Below are 17,113 nucleotides of genomic sequence, written 5' to 3'. Positions count from 1 at the left end.
ACACACACACACACACACACACACACACACACACAGAGGAAAGGGATGAAGAAACTGGTGCTTCCAGTGTCTCTAGGAAAGAAGTCTCCCATAAAAAATCTAAACTCCAAGCCCATGTTTCATGTGGATATGGAATCCAAATGTATACTCTATTTATGATTCAGGAATTCCCAAGCAAAAAATATAACAATTCCAGATTGATCAAATTACTTGGGGCCTTAGGATAAGCAATACAAAATTGTTCTCTAGGGAAACTTTTATAAAGCAGAATGTATGGGATAATCATAGGAAAAAATAATGCTTGCTGGAGAGCTCACACTACAGTACATGGGCATACATGCACACACACACACACACACGACAAAAAATAGAAGTAAATAATTGGCCATGAGGAAGAAGTAGCTTACCCCAAATACCAGGATGATTAGTATTCTGGAGCCTAAAATTATGCAACAATCTAAAAGAGAGCATAAAATAAATATGAATGAGTCATTAAAAAAATAAAATAAATCATAGAAAACATGAAAAATCAGGACATCATGGAAAAAAGATCAATTTTTTAAAAGAATTAAACAGAACTTATGTAAATAAAATATATATAATATCTGATATATAAAATTCAATGGTTATTGCAGAATATTGAGTAGAGTTCCCTGTACTACACAGTAGGTCCTTGTGGCTTATCTATTATGTATCTACTAGTGTGCATATGTTAATCCCAAACTCCTAATTTATCCCTCTCCCCACCTTTCCCCTTTGGTAACCATAAGTTTGTTTTCTATGTCTGTGAGTCTGTTTTGTAAATTTGTAAAGTTCTTTTTTATCATTTTTTTAGATTCAACATATAAGCGATATCGTATGATATTTGTCATTCTCTGTCTGACTTACTTCACTTAGTACGATAATCTCTAGGTCCATCTATGTTGCTGCAAATGGCATTATTTCATTCTTTTTTATGGCAGAGTAGTATTCCATTGTATATATGTACCACATCTTCTTTACCCATTCCTCTGTTGATGGACATTAAGGTTGCTTCCATGTCTTGGCTACTGTAAATAGTGCTGCAGTGAACATTGGGGTGCATGTATATTTTCAAATTATTTTTTTTTCTGGATATATGCCCAGGAGTTGGATTGCTGGATCATATGGTAATTCTATTTTTAGTTTTTTAAGGAACCTCCATACTGTTCTCCATAGTGGCTGCACCAATTTACATTCCCACCAACAGTGTAGGAGAGTTCCTTTTTCTCTACACCTTCTCCAATATTTATTGTTTGTAGACTTTTTATGATGGCCATTCTGACTGGTGTGAGGTAATACCTCATTGTAGCTTTGATTTGCATTTCTCTAATAATTAGTGTTGTTGAGCATCTTTTCATGTGCTTTTTGGCCATCTGTATATCTTCTTTGGAGAAATGTGTATTTAGGTCTTCTGCCAATTTTTTGATTGGGTCGTTTGTTTTTTTGATATTGAGCTGCATGAGCTGTTTGTATATTCTATAATAATCTATATGGGGAAAGAATCTGAAAAAGAATGGATATATGTATATGCATAACTGAATCACTTTGCTGTATTCCTGAAACTAACACAACACTGTAAATCAACTATACTCCAATATAAAATAAAAATTAAATTAAAAAATAAATAAAATACACTAATAATAAAACAATTCAAAGGGTGGGTTAAACAACATTTTAACTTGCAATATCTAGTAAGTTCATTAAAATTCAAGGGTAATCTCTAAAATAATTGTTTAAGAAGAGAATAAAAATAAAGGAGCCAAAATGAATCCTTCAGAGTAGGCCAGTCACTATTCTAAAAGTTCTTTATATATTTCATCACTTAAGGCTCACAAGCTTTGAGGTGGATAGTATCCCTCTTTATATATGAAGGAAGTGAGTCTCACAGAGATTAGGTATCCTGGTGAAGACTGCACAGTTAGCAAGTGATGGAACCAAGCCCAGACAGGCTATCTCTAGACCCCATGCTCTTAACCACAACTGCAAGGTATAAAGTAGGAAAGGAGAAAAGCAAGGTAAATAGAAATCACAAAATAAAATGCTAGAAATAAAACATCATTGGTAATCATGGTATATTTAGATGAAATAAACTCACAAATTAAAATTTATATTTATAAATTTCATTTGTTAATCTGAAACAAAGCAAAATTAAAACTTAAAACAGATTGAAAGTTTAAAAGAATAACAGAGAGAGGTCAAAAGTTAGAGATAGAGAAAAAGATATACCAGAGAAATATTAACCAACAGAAAGGGAATCATTCAAGCCTTCCCCACATTCACTATTTACTTGACACCCAGCTTAATTGGCCATTTACTGGTTCTGTGCCCGAGCAAAATACTGAATTTCCCAGGTCCTTAGTTCTCTGACCTGTAAATATAAGAAACAGTCTCTCCCTCCATCCAGCCAATTTTTATTGACCACTGACTGTGTCCCAGGCACTGGTCAAGCCACTTGGGACCTATCAGTGAACAAAATAAAGATCCCTGTCCTTGCAGAATTTATATTCTAGTAGGAGGAGCAGAAAATAAACAACAGACATAATAGTCACATGAACTATATAGTATGATAGGTGATAAGCACTGTAGAGAAAGAGCAATAGAATATGGTCTGGGAGATGGGGGTGCTGGGGCAGAGATAAGGGAAATGCAGTCCACAATTTACAGTGAGATGGCCAGAGTTGGCCTCATTAAGAACATCGAGAAGGGGGTATTTGTTGCTAGGGCTTCTGTAACAAAGAACCACAAACTGGGTGCCTTAAACAATAGAAATTTATTGTCTCACAGTTCTGGAGGCTGCAAGTCTGAAATCAAGGTGTCAGCAGTGTTGGTTCCTTCTGAGGATTGGAATCAACACTGGAAGGGAGAATCTGTTCCAGGTCTCTCTCCTTGGCTTGTAGATGGCCATCTTCTCTCTACATCTTCCCATCCATCATCCCTTCTATGCATGTCTCTGTGTCCATATTTCCCCTTTTTATAAGGATACAAGTCATATTGGATTAAGGCCCACCCTAATGACCTCATCTTAACCAGTTACATCTGCAACAATCCTATTTCCCAATAAGATCACAGTCTGAAGTATTGGGGGTTGGGACTTCAGCATATGAATTTGGTGCCGGAGGGAGACACGATCTGACCCACAACAAAAAGCATTTGAGGAAAGACTTGAAATAACTGAGGGAGGAGCCATGTGAATATCTAAGGCAAGAGTGTTCCAGACAGAGAGACCGGCCAGGGCAACAGCCCAAGGGTAAATGTCTGCTGTCTTCGCGGGACAGCAGGGAGGCCAGTGTGTCTGGAGCAGAGTGAGCCGGGATGGGGGGACAGGAGATGAGATCAGCCGAGAGGGTGGGGGGAAGAAAGCTTTGAGGTTATTGCAAGGACTCCAGCTTCTTCACTGAGTGGAATAAGAAGCCATTGCAGGATTTTGAGCAGAGAAGTATCCTGACTTAACTCCTATTTAAAAGGATCCTTTAAGCCTCTGTGTTGAGAGTTCTCACCGTAAGTTTACAAAAAATTAACTTAACACAGAGGTCACTTAGTGCCCAATAAATGTCACCTGTTATTGTTTATAAGGGTGCTGGTGGTGTCCTACTCAGATTTTACTATCCAGTGTGTTATTCCCAGCTGCTGGGAATGCTGGCCCACTAGTGCCTCCTTCTCTAGACAATTGCCCTTTGGTCAAAGTAGAAGCTGCCTTACCCTGACTGGCTTGGTTTACCAAAGGTCATGACCCTGCCTCAAGAAAGAATGACTCTGTGATGCAATTTATGCCTCTTGTCTGATGGAATGAGCACATGTGACATATTGAGGAGACTCACAATGTTCTTGAGAATGTTATACCAGCAGAAACACTGCCAACTTGGGGACAGAGACAGAACAAGAGGAAAGAAGGCTGGCAGACTCCCCCAAATTTTACATTCGGGGAACAGGTTGATAAACTACTCAGTTACAAATACCCTTCAAGAAAAAGGAAGGACGATTTCAAGGGTACAGCTTCAGGCCCAGAGGGCAGCCATGTGCCACAGAAGATTATTTACGGGCCTTGCAACCTAATGGAATTAGCCCAGTTGAATTCTGAAATTGCTTGGAACTGGTGACTCCTTTCTCCTTTCCAGTTTCTCCCTTTTTGAACAGGAATGTCTAGAACTGGTATCCTATGCTTGTCCCACCATTGCATTTTATGAACAGATAACTTGTTTCTAGTTCTACTGGTCCACAGATGGAGAATTTTTCCCCAGGATGGATCATACAAAGGGTCTCACCCATACCTGACTTAGATGAATAAGATGATGTCATTTGGGACTTTTGAGCTGATACTATTTAGACTATACATTGGACTTTGATTTCATGGTGTAATATTTGAGACTTTGAAGGATGTTGGGATAAGATGGATGGATTTTGCATGTGGGATGGACATGAATCTTTGGGGCCAAAGAGAAGAATGTGGTAGGATAATTCATGCCCCACCCCCAAAACATGTCCTTTCCTAATCCCTAAAACCTGTGCATATGTTACCTTGCATGGCAAAAGGAACTCTGCTGATGTGATTAAGTTAAGGACCTTGAGATGGGAGATTACTGTAGGTAATCCAATGTTATCACACATGTCCTTATAGGAGAGAAGCAGGATGGTCAGAGACAGAGATGTAAAGTGGAAGCAGAGGTGACAGTGATACAGGGCCTTGAGCCAAGGAGTGTGAGCAGCCTCTGGAAGCTGAAAAAGGCAAGAAAATGGATCTTTCCCTAGAGCCTCCGTATGGAACACAGCCCTGATGACACCTTGATTTTAGCCCACTGACACTGATCTTAGACTTCTGCACTCTAGAACTGTAAGAGAATAAATGTAGGTTGCTTTAAGCCACTGAGTTTGTGGTCCTTTGTTACAACAGCAACAGGAAATGATTCAGGAACCAATGAACATGATGCATGTGCTGCCTGCTGTGTGGTCATAAAGTTCTTTGTCTCTGACCCAGGAGTCTTGTGTCTTCTGCCAGTTTCCACAGAACTGTGTCATGCTAACTTGCTAGCTTTCAAAAGGGGTCAAATCTGAGACCTTTCACAGTTCTTGACATTTAATTAACAAAAATGATGGTATCATCATGGATATTTTTCTATCTTTTGAATATCCTTCAGTCATCTAATAAATCTATTTCTAAATAAGATACCACTTAAATAGTTTTAAATCTTAATAATAAATAGCCCATGGTTTAAATTTTGTTACTTAAGTTATTAATAATAATATTTGCATTAGTAAAAGTTATTAAAATCAACATTTTAATGAATGAAAATAGCAAGTTTAATGAAAATAGCAAGTTTCTTTTTGCAAGACTGTGTGTTAACTACAAGAAATGTTCCATGCTTTGTCCTACTGTTTAGTGTTAGATTCTTAAAGGATAATATTTTCCTCAAAAGACATTACGGGAAAGGGGTTTCTTTTGGTGGAATAATTCCTAAATGAAATCTGGTGCATGACTCAGACCACTGGGATCCTAGAGATGATAAAAATTAAGACACTATAAACATGGAATCATTTTTAAATGAAATGAAAAATTGGATATGTGAAAACAAAGAAGCTGAGAAAATTCTGGTGCAATATATGGATTTATTTTTCAGCTTAAGCAAGACAGGTGGTAAACAAATCCATAATGAAAATGCCACCCAGAGATTAGCAGTTGGCCATGCATGCAACATGACTGTGCAAAACCAAGTCATTTCCAAAACAGTGTGCAGGTTTGATTCCTTCATGAAATTAACTCTGGGTTGCCCCAGGCCACCTTGAATATCTGTTGATGGGGTATTTATAACCCATTCACCATCCCAGCTCAAAGCCCACACACTAGCCACATGACCATTACTTCCATATCTGTCAGGTAAACAGACAGCCTGGCAATAGCACTCTTCTTGTTCACTAGCCAATGGCACAGTAGTGCGACCAGACACAGTTACACCAACACAGAGACACAGGAGTCACCTCCCCTCACCCAGCTGACAACATTCCATACACTTCTGGGGACAGGATTGTCCAACAATGTACTGGTACTCATGAATTGGTACTCATCCCAGGAGAGGAGGGGCAGGGCTGTCTCCAGGTTTGAGCATGGGTGGCTGTAGGGTCTAAGAACTGCTGTTTTGCACAAGCAATAGAAATGCTAGCCACAGTGACCATGAGAAATGAGGCTCCTGACGTCCCGGTAGATGCTCAGGCCCCTGACAAAAGCTGGGCTCAGTTAAGGGTTGAGTGGGAGTTACAGACCTGGGGGATGCTACAACAAGAGCTAAGAGGCAGCGGCCTGGTTTATACTGCTTTGGGTATATCCAGCCTCATCCGAATACAAAATAATAAATTCACAAAATATTAGAACTGGAATGGATCATCTACCGTAGACTCCTCACCTTACAGTTAAAAAGGCAGCAGCCCAGAGAGGCAAAGCAACTTGCTGAAGGTAGAGCATGTTAGTGGCAGGTAGGAATGCAATATGCCAAATCCCATTCAAGAACACTGACACTGAATACGTGACCAAGTTTTTCAATGACAAGGAGGATGAGACAGTGTAAATACTTGGTTCCCCAAAAAGCCCCAAATGTGTTTAAAGGTATAAACACTCAGCTTAATCAGCATTCTTCTGAGGGGGCTCTCTCCTCTCTCTGTCTTTCTGTCTCTCTCTCTGTATCTCATACACAAACACACATAATCTTGGTGAGTGAAGATTTCTTGCTATACAAAGACAGACCCAACATCTTCAGGAAGACACTTTACAAAACATGCCTCTCAATCCAAGTCTTTGTGTGAGGTCTGGGCAACTGGCTTATTTTCTAGAACAATAGGTGGTTCTGAAATCAGGAGATCATCTTCCCCAAAGGAGGAGTTCTGGTCCGTGTGGATGAAGTTGGGGATGTCAAATTTCATGAGCCTGTTCAGCTCCTCCTCTGGCCGCCCACTGCGTCTGATGGCTTCCTGGAGTTGAAATTCACTGTCGAGGGCTGTGGTCTGGAGACCACCTTTGGCCTTGTCCAAGTGGTCCACTTCATTGATGTAGCAGTGAAAGAGGGACCTGGATTCCTCATTGCCCTGTCGAGAAAAGACCTTATCTGGTTCCAGTGGCCTTCCAAAGTCTGACACAAAGCTGTTCATTCTGAATCTCTTCTCCGAAGACTCTGCATTGCTGTAAACAAAAGCAAAATAAAAGACTGCTTACACTCCAGCTTAGTTACCTGCAGAATCATGGTTTTCGGCCTCTAAGGAATGCAAGTCCCTGTACACTGCATGCAGACAAACATCAGAACTGAGAGACGTCACTTCTGAACATGTACAAATAAACCCAAGGCAAAAGTCACAAGGTGAGGGCCCTTGGACCATCCTGAAAAGAGACCTTTTGCTGAGGGATCCTTGATATTCTGCATCACACACCAGTGTTTCTCAGTGGGACCCTTGGATCATCTGCATCAGAATTACTTGAAGTGCTTCTTTAAAACACAGAATTCTGGGTTACAGTCCCTCAGGATCTCCGGAGGTGGGGACGCGTAGTCTGTAGTTTCATAGAATCCCCAAGGATCACTACGCGTGGTCAGGTTTGGAACCACTGGCAGACATAAGGCCGGCCTGAACAACAATACTATCTCACAGGGGTGAGTTTCATGTTTGTCAAAGCACTGTTATATCCATTTATCTCACCCCATTCTCAAAACTGATTTGTGCTGTCACTTAGGCCAAGAATTATTATACCCATTTCACAAAGGCATAAGCTAAGGTAAGGAGGGGTCAGATTTACTGCTTGATTGACACAATCAGTGATAAGAGTGTGAAAAACTCCAGTTCCTGATTCCTTGTTTCATTTAGTGTGGAACAAATTAGCAATTCAATGGTAATAAATCAGTGAATGGATGAATAAAATAACTCTCAATGAGTCCCACGAGTGCCTGACAGAAAGAGCAGGGGCAAACTGAATAACCTGATAGCCCACCTACTTTAATCACCATCCTTTCCAGATATATAGAAAGGCGACTCCCACACAGGTAGTGACTCCGTAAGGTCAAGAATCATGTCTGAACACTTGCAAATCCAGAATAGAACCTGACAACAATTAGGCTCTGGAGTCTGTAATCTCACTGATTTCAGTTTTTAAATCTCTTCTTTCCCATCCCATCACTCAAGATACAGCTCTTATGACCAAGTTCTCATGGGGCAGGGGACATGGAATCAAGTTACATGTATGAAAAATCTGATCTTAAAAACTAACCTCCATACTGTCTTGATTACTGTAGCTTTGTAGTATAGTCTGAAGTCAGGGAGCCTGATTCCTCCAGCTCCGTTTTTCGTTCTCAAGATTGCTTTGGCTATTCGGGGTCTTTTGCGTTTCCATACAAATTGTGAAATTTTTTGTTCTAGTTCTGTGAAAAATGCCAGTGGTAGTTTGATAGGGATTGCATTGAATCTGTAGATTGCTTTGGGTAGTAGAGTCATTTTCACAATGTTGATTCTTCCAATCCAAGAATGTGGTATATCTCTCCATCTATTTGTATCATCTTTAATTTCTTTCATCAGTGTCTTATAATTTTCTGCATACAGGTCTTTTGTCTCCTTAGGTAGGTTTATTCCTAGCTATTTTATTCTTTTTCTTGCAATGGTAAATGGGAGTGTTTTCTTAATTTCACTTTCAGATTTTTCATCATTAGTGTATAGGAATGCCAGAGATTTCTGTGCATTAATTTTGTATCCTGCAACTTTACCAAATTCATTGATTAGCTCTAGTAGTTTTCTGGTAGCATCTTTAGGATTCTCTATGTATAGTATCATGTCATCTGCAAACAGTGACAGCATATACCCTGAGAAAACCATAATTCAAAAAGAGTCATGTACCAAAATGTTCATTGCAGCTCTATTTACAATAGCCAGGACATGGAGGCAACCTAAGTGTCCATCAAGAGATGAATGGATAAAGAAGATGTGGTACCTATATACAATGGAATATTACTCAGCCATAAAAGAAACGAAATTGAGTTATTTGTAGTGAGGTGGATGGACCTAGAGTCTGTCATACAGAGTGAAGTTAGTCAGAAAGAGAAAAACAAATACCATATGCTAACACATATATATGGAATCTAAGAAAAAAAAAGGTCATGAAGAACCTAGGGGCAAGACGGGAATAAAGACACAGACCTACTAGAGAATGGACTTGAGGATATGGGGCGGGGGAAGGGTAAGCTCTGACAAAGTGTGAGAGTGGCATGGACATATATACACTACCAAATGTAAAATAGATAGCTAGTGGGAAGCAGCCACATAGCACAGGGAGATCAGCTCCGGTGATTTGTGACCACCTAGAGGGGTGGGATAGGGAGTGTGGGAGGGAGGGAGGTGCAAGAGGGAAGAGATACGGAAACATATGTATAACGGATTCACTTTGTTATAAAGCAGAAACTAACACACAATTGTAAAGCAATTATACTCCAATAAATATGTTAAAAAATAAATAAATAAATAAATATAAACTGAAGGAAAATTTAAGCAAACATCTCATTATTTAGTGTAGTTGAAGCCAAGCCTTCACCTACTAAATTATGTATTATTTCAATAAAAAAAGAAAAAACTAACCTCCAAATTATCAAGAATCACCTGGATTTCAGGGCTCAGCAATCCTAGAAGCTTTGCCATCCAGGCAGCAGAGGGACTTTCATATCAGATTTATCTCCTGCTGTGATGACCTGGGTGACATCAGATGAGGAATTCCTCTCAGAAGCCTGAGTTTTTCCTTGTAGTGATAAGCCTGATTAACCAGTCTCATTGCCCACTCCACAAGGTGATGTGAAGATCAATGATTGACACAGGAGTACGACATTCACTAGGTCATGTATTCAGAATTCAGAGAAAAATCATTTGAGAGGGACTGATGGAATTCTACTTTAATGCAAATTTAATAGGAATATGTCTTATCTTTCAGTAAGTGATTTTCTTCCCCTCGTTGTCATTTCACCTAAGTTTAAAAGATGTTTGAGAACAGCGATGAGTGTGCCAGCAACCTGTGACCTAAGAAGCTAAAATGTCACCTAGGAAAAGAGGGGATTAACATGTTTGCAAAAAGCATGGTTAGGACTGCTGGGGTCACACCATCCCCCAACTCCAGGCTAAGAAGCTCTGAGTACTAGCTTTCCAGCTTGCCTGGAGCCTCAGCTGAGTGTGAAGGCCGACCCAGAAACCCAGCTGTGTACAGCAGCTCTTCTATAACCCAGTCTACATGTTCTCAGGATTAAATTGAGTCCATTGACCACCATCCCCGCCGCTTGTTGAAGAACAAAGGTACAGAAGACCAAGAGTATTTTGCCCCTCCCCAGGGCAGAGCCCAGGCGATAGACACTAAGATGCCTTCCCTGTTTCACCACCCCCCCACGACCCCCCACCCCCCACCCCACCCCCGCTCTTTTCTCTCCCCATGATCTCTGGGTGTGGTAACAGAGCAATCTGTCTGTTTCCCCCTCCCTGAGAACAAGGGAAACGCCCATCTTTGTTCTCTTAGAGTCCGGTGAACATTAAATACTCAACAGACCATCCTGTTCTTCCTCTTTTGTTTCCCTGACTGATAAACTAAAAAAACCTGTATGTGAAAAATTGTGATCAAGGACACAGCTTGCTTCTATTCAGTTACTATTCATCTCATCGTTGGGCAATATTTACGTACTGAAATCGACAGATCTTAAATGTAAAATTCAATGTGTTTTTATTGATATATACACACATGTAACCACCCTCCCAGTCAAGATATAGAATATTTCCTTTCTTCTGGAAAGTTTCCTTCCATTCAATTTCCAGCCCCTTCAGGTAACACTGCTCTGATTTCTATTTCCATTGATTAGCTTTGCCTGTTCTTGAACGTCCAATTTCCACCTCCCAGAGGTAATCTGTTTTGATTTTTATCACTGCAGATTAGTTTAGCCTGTTCTTGAAATTCATACAAATGGAAGCATGCAATATATAGTCTTTTGTGCCTGTATTCTTTTGCCCAGCATTATGCTTTTGAGGTTCATCCATGATGTCGCATGCAGCAGTAGTTTGTCCTTTTTCTTGCTCCGTAATATTCTGTTGTACAAATACACTACAATTTGTTTATTCATTCTTCTGTTAAAGGGCATTTGGGTTGTTTCCAGTTTGGGGTTGTTATGAACTTTCTTGAAAAGTCTCTTTGTAGATACACATTTTTATTGTTCTTGAGCAAATACTAAGAGTAGAATTACTGGGTCGTATAGTAGATGTTTCTTAACTTTATAAGAAACTGCGGAGTTTTCCAAAGTGGTTGTACCATCTTACACTCTCTCCACAACGCATGAGAATTACAGCTGTTCCACATCCTTGTCAGCACTGGGTGCTCTCCATCTTTGTAATGTCGGTCATTCTTGTGGGAGTGACGTGACACTCAGTGTGATTTTAATGAGCATCTCTCTGATGTCTAATAATATTGAGCATCTTTTCATGCCCTTATTGGCTATTGGTTTATCTTCTTTTGTGAGGAGCCTGTGTGTGAGAGTTTTGCCCGACTTGCATTTTCATTTTCTTAAAGATGTATTTTGATAAGCAGAAGCTTTACATTTCAGTTAACTTCAAATTATTAACTTTTATCTTCTATGTTAGTGCTTTTTATATCCTCTCTAAGAAGTAAGTGTTGACCCCCATATCACAAACCCTTTGCTTTCTTCTAGAACCAATACAACAGCCACGAACCACAGATGGCTATTTATTTACATTTAAATTAAGTAAAATTTAAATTTTGGTTTCTCAGTCATATTACCCACATTTCAAGTGCTCAATGGCCACATGTGGCCGGTGGCCACCTAATTAGGCAGCACAGAGAACATTTCTGTCATCATAGAAAGTTCTATTGGACAGAGCTGTTCTAGGAGCTTCTACTTTGGGTTTATGATCTATGTTGAGATGGGGTCAAGGTTCATTTTTTCCCATATGTTTATCCTGTTGTTCCAGGACTGTTGTTAAAAAAAAAAAAAAGAAGAAGAAGAAGAAGAAAAACTTTCTTTTCATTTGACCTTATACAAAAATCATTGTATTCTACACACAGGTAATACAGAATAAGAAAATGAAAAAAAAATTCCATTCACAACAGCATCAAAAAAAAAAGAATAGAATACTTAGGAATAAATTTAACAAAGGATGTGTAAGACCCGTCCATTGAAAATTTCAATGTTGCAAAGGGAAATTAAGGAAGACCTTAATATATGAAGAGATATACCAGGTTTGTGGATTGGCAGACTTCAGGTTAAAAGCCATATTACCATAGACATAAACTATTGAAGTTTCCTTCCTTCAAGGGCCAAAAGCCCTTCTCCCTTCTGTTTTTGTCTGCTAACGTTCACTCTCCAATACCTTCCAGTAGTCATTCATTATATTTTGTCCAGGTTTTATTTTATTTATTTTATTTTTGCTTGCATTGGGTCTTCGTTGCTGTGCACGGGCTTTCTCTAGTTGTGGTGAGCAAGGGCTACTCTTCATTGCAGTGTGCGGGCTTCTCATTGCAGTGCACAGGCTTCTCATCGCGGTGGCTTCTCTTGTTGTGGAGCATGGGCTCTAGGCACACGGGCTCAGTAGTTGTGGCTTGTGGGCTCAGTAGTTGTGGCTCACGGGCTCAGTAGTTGTGGCTTGCGGGTTCTAGAGAGCAGGCTCAGTAGTTGTGGTGCACAGGCTTAGTTGCTCCGTGGCATGTGGGATCTTCCTGGACCAGGGATTGAACCCGTGTCCCCTGCACTGGCAGGTGGATTTTTAACCACTGTGCCACCAGGGAAGTCCTTTGTCCAGATTTTAAATTGTTATCTGCAAGGTTTTACTGAAACATGCTACTCTGCCATTACTGAAACTGGAACCCATCTGCCTAATTCCTCTTGGCCCTTCATGAATCATCTTAGGTGCCACCTTCTTCCATGACTCCTCCAGTCAGTTGGGATGTTATCCCAGAGGACTGGGTGCTTCTCTCCATCTGCCTTCTCACTCTGTATTAAGCCCATTTCTTTACTTGTCTGGCACCCTTCTTAAGACGATCAGCTCTTGCGGCAGGTGTTGTGTGTTTCTTGTCTATGTCCTCAGTACCCAGCATGGTACTAGGCATAGAGTAGGTGCTCATTAAATTTTTGTTAAATGAATGAATGTATCAATCACGAAGAGATCGCAAAACTCAAGCAACTCTTGCCTTGGCAGGAGGCCTCTCCTACAGTTGGGGAAATCAATTCAAGGGCATACCCAGGGTTGGCGATCAATTTGAGGGCATACCCAGGTAAGGCTGAAAAGAAGGACTGGTGAGCCTTAATAGACAGATGGTCTGTTACTAGAGATCCTGAGTGTGACTCCAGCTCCAGAGATACAAGAGATTCAGCAAACTAGTCACATCTAGGACTGCCCTGCACCTGTTTCGGGCCAAGGGAAGCACTATCTCTGACTGTACCCTGCAGTGCTCCCCACATCCCCAAGCTCTGTCCTAGAGTCTTCTATGGCCCCTCCTGCCTTGCATTGTTGGAGCTCATAGACCACAGAGCTACTGCAAGGGCATCTTGCACCTTCTATAACTGGCCCACTTTGGAGGCTGAAGGAGACTCAGGTTCCCCGGGGAGACTTCCCACCATTTATTGGTAAGAATGGCTTCAAGAAAGCCCAGTGAACTTTCTCCCCACCCAGTGGTTACCCAGTCTTTAAAGCAGACTAGCCCTCATGAGTCACACCTGAAAATGTTCTTGTACACTTAATGTTGGAATAGCAAAGGATGCTCACTAGTTAGGCAGGGGGGGTTCTGCTGCTGGATGTTGCCTTAATTCAGTTTTCAGGAAACATGTGCCATATTGTTAAGGTTGTCTTTCCAACCTTATAAAACACATCCTGGTAGATAACCTGGGCGCCATGACAGAGAGAAGAAGGCTAGTTGCGAGTTTCCCATCCTCTGAAATGCAGTTGGCATATGGAAAAGTAATGCTCACTGGCACCTATCAAAGCAGTTAAAACAGTTGAAAATCAACTTGTTCTTCCACAGCCTTGGTTACACCTGTGAAAATTAAAACTTACAAGGGCTAACATCTTAAATACTACCTTGATTAAAATGATAATTAAAACCAGAAGCCATAAACTTCAATAACTGGAACACTGAAAGAACGAGAAACTGTGAGATGCTGACTGAGCTAGCTAATTAATATCATGTTATAAGTATTATAAAGAAAAGAAAGGATACTGAAGAATATTTGTACTATAGACTGAATGTCTGTGTTCCTCCAAAATGCCCATGTTGAAACCTAATCCTCCAAGTGAGGCCCCAGTGAGGTCCCTCTCTCCTTCCTCCAGATGAGGACACAGTGAAAAGTCCATCATCTATGAACCAAGAAACAAGTCCTCACCAGACACTGAACCCGCCAGCACCCCAACCTTGGACTTCTCAGCCTCCAGAACTGTGAGAAATAAATTTCTGTTACTTACAAGCCATCTAGTAAATATCTATGGTATTTATAGGAGCCTGAACATATGAAGACAATTGGAAAATTCAGAATCACCAAGAATTTTAGTGCCTTTCATTATTTTTGTCATATTCCTACCTATTCTATATTTTGTCATCATGAAACTGAGATCTAGCTAGCGTGTTTGCAAGAAGTTCTCCCGTGTCATCCTAACTTCTGAAAAATGACAACTGTTTATTTTGATAGAATCTTAAAATCACTTGTTTTACTTATTTAAGGATCTCTATTCTTCGTTTTCAGCTTGTTATAAGGAATGCAATTTGGACCTAACCTATTGATTGTGACATCCCCAAACTCTATCAGCCAGAGTAAACAGACTGTTCAGACTGTTCTGATTCTTGGTCTTTTCTTCTTCTCACTCTAGGTTGTGTCATGTATTGTCTGAACCTGTGGGATTTTCTGTACCGGAACAGAGATCCTCCATCGTGAGCACCCATCCAGTCCTCTGGCATTTGCAGTGCATGTCATTTGCTTCCATGACACTCCCCTGCTCACAAAACTTTCATTGATTCCCCAAACTCTTCTGCCTGATCTTTCAGACCATCCTCTCCCACATCACATGGCCTTTCCAGTGTCCGATCCCACCAGTCCCCTCACCAGCCCTACCATCCGGCCATATGGGACCTGACTGTCCCCCTCTGAGCCTTTGCTTGTGCTGTTCCTCCTACCCCTTCTCTGTCAAAATCAAATACGTCCTTTTCTGTCCAATCCAACTCAAATATCCCTGCCTCCATGGAGACTCTCTGATCTCCCAGCAGGAAGGAATCTGCCCCCCTCTGTGCTCCTTTCGATTTTACTGACCTTGCCTTACAGGATGCAGCCCTTCCTGTCTCATGTCAGAGCTATTTGGTATGATCTTTTCTCTCCCATATACTGCTGTGCTGTATGCTACTCATCTTTGCATCTCTCAAAGGGCCTTGCCATCATTTGACCCTCAATCAGTGCACTGGATGGCTGCATCTGCAGGTGGTCCAGAGCCCTGATTCCTGTGAAAGGTACAGCCACCTCCAGTGTTTAGGGATGTGCTCCTTCCTCTGTGACCCTACGAGAAGTCAGGTGAGGAGGACAGACTTCTCCCACCTTTGCTGGCAGAGGGAAAACACCCGTAAGATTCTGGGTTATTCCCTTAGGAATTTTCCACATTTGTGATGAGTTTTTACAAATGGAGTGCCTGCTGCTGTACTGAGTCTTAGCATGCCTGACTATCCTCAGGTTTGCCCCAGTCATGAAAAGTGGTGGGCAGTCCAGCCTGTGGGAACCTAGTGTTTCCAGCAGTCACTTTCAGTGGACTTTTAGAGATGCATAAGCCAAACAAAGACCTACTAAACTCTGTGATGAATCACCAGTGAGAAAATAATAATAACCATTTCACAGGAGCCACAGCCTGTGCTGAGTCTTATCTCATGTAACAAGCCCTAACAGAGGCACCAACCAAATCTTCGTGTGTGTGTGAAAGTGCCTTTTGGTTGCTTTTGTTGGTAGTTCCAACTTGCCAGGGAGATTTCAGTCTCTCTGAGGCAAGAAAGATTCTACTACCTTAGGATGACCCTCAGCACACCCATAGCTGTGCACTCAAGAAACACCTTGTAACTGATGGGGAATTAAAAGTGACTCCTGAACAAAGGTGTATAACTTGAATCAGATACATAAAGCAGTTGGATTTTTTACCTGTTGATATATGGAGACCTTTCAGAATGGCGGGTCTTCCTTGGGAACCACTCTGCACTACATCTGCACTTAGCTGGTTCCTGTGACCTCGGTCATTATCAAAGACCTTGAGCACAGACATTCTCTTGCTATTAGCTTTTAGGTGCGCTGTACCCCTCCTTTAGTGAGTATCATATTCAGGAAAATTGCAACTCAAGGTAAAATGTAAATTCCATTTTTACAAGGTCATGAGCAATCCTGTCCTCACCCCTAAACGAAGACCATCCCCACCTGGACAAAGTGCACTTAGCAAAGGCTACAAAAGGAGGGTATTTGAGGTGTATGATGTCTGGGGTTTGTTCGTTTTTTTTTTTTTAAAGTCCAAAATATTCAACATAAAAATGTGGTCCAAGCCTTTCCCTTACTCTTTCTCTCTGGCAGATTTATGATAATGGGGTTATAATACTTTAACAAGACGGTAAAGAGAGTAAATAGCTCCTTAGCGGAAAAAGCACAGGAAAAATGGTTCTTTTATCTTCATTGTCTTTAAAGGATCCAGGTAAGAGGGGTTTTTTTCCCCCCCACACAACAGCAGATATTCCATGAGAAAAATAATCCCCATTAAAGCTGCTTCTTGGACCTAGAAGCTTTTAAGAAAGGCGATGTCAGCTTTTTAAGAGTCTTTCTCCCTCTTTGGTCTGCTTTACTAGTGCTCACTCATATCTGGTTCTTCTCTCTCCTGGGAGCACAGATTACCCTACCCAGCCTGGTGGTCAGGTGGCTGTGGCTGCTTCTGGCCAATGATCTGTGAGAGGAAGGGGTGTGTGCCACTTCCTGGCTGAAGGACAGGTGTGAGATCTCTTCATGCCCCCTTCCCCGTCACAGGAACCTGGGAGGCTGAGCCTTGGAGGTGCTGCAGCTACAGTGGAGAAGCTTCTGTCCACCCCTTGCCGACC

The 17,113-nt window shown here is 41.2% G+C and overlaps 1 protein-coding gene across 3 annotated transcripts in view; it reads right to left on the bottom strand.

Moving 5' to 3' along the window:
• Positions 1 to 5,612: 5,612 nt before the first annotated feature.
• MRAP2 (melanocortin 2 receptor accessory protein 2) overlaps positions 5,613 to 17,113 on the bottom strand; it is a 51,778-nt gene continuing 40,277 nt past the window's right edge. For all 3 annotated transcript variants that reach the window (XM_081251555.1, XM_081251554.1, XM_081251556.1), the window contains one exon: positions 5,613 to 7,183. In XM_081251555.1, coding sequence (XP_081107681.1) covers positions 6,790 to 7,183 — 394 coding nt within the window. In that variant the 3' untranslated portion in view covers positions 5,613 to 6,789. The remainder of the gene's footprint in view (positions 7,184 to 17,113) is intronic.

This window comes from Mesoplodon bidens (assembly GCF_964165515.1).
Source record: "Mesoplodon bidens genome assembly, chromosome: 12".
Lineage (NCBI taxonomy): Eukaryota > Metazoa > Chordata > Mammalia > Artiodactyla > Ziphiidae > Mesoplodon > Mesoplodon bidens.
This window is presented reverse-complemented; position numbering and strand designations above follow the sequence as displayed.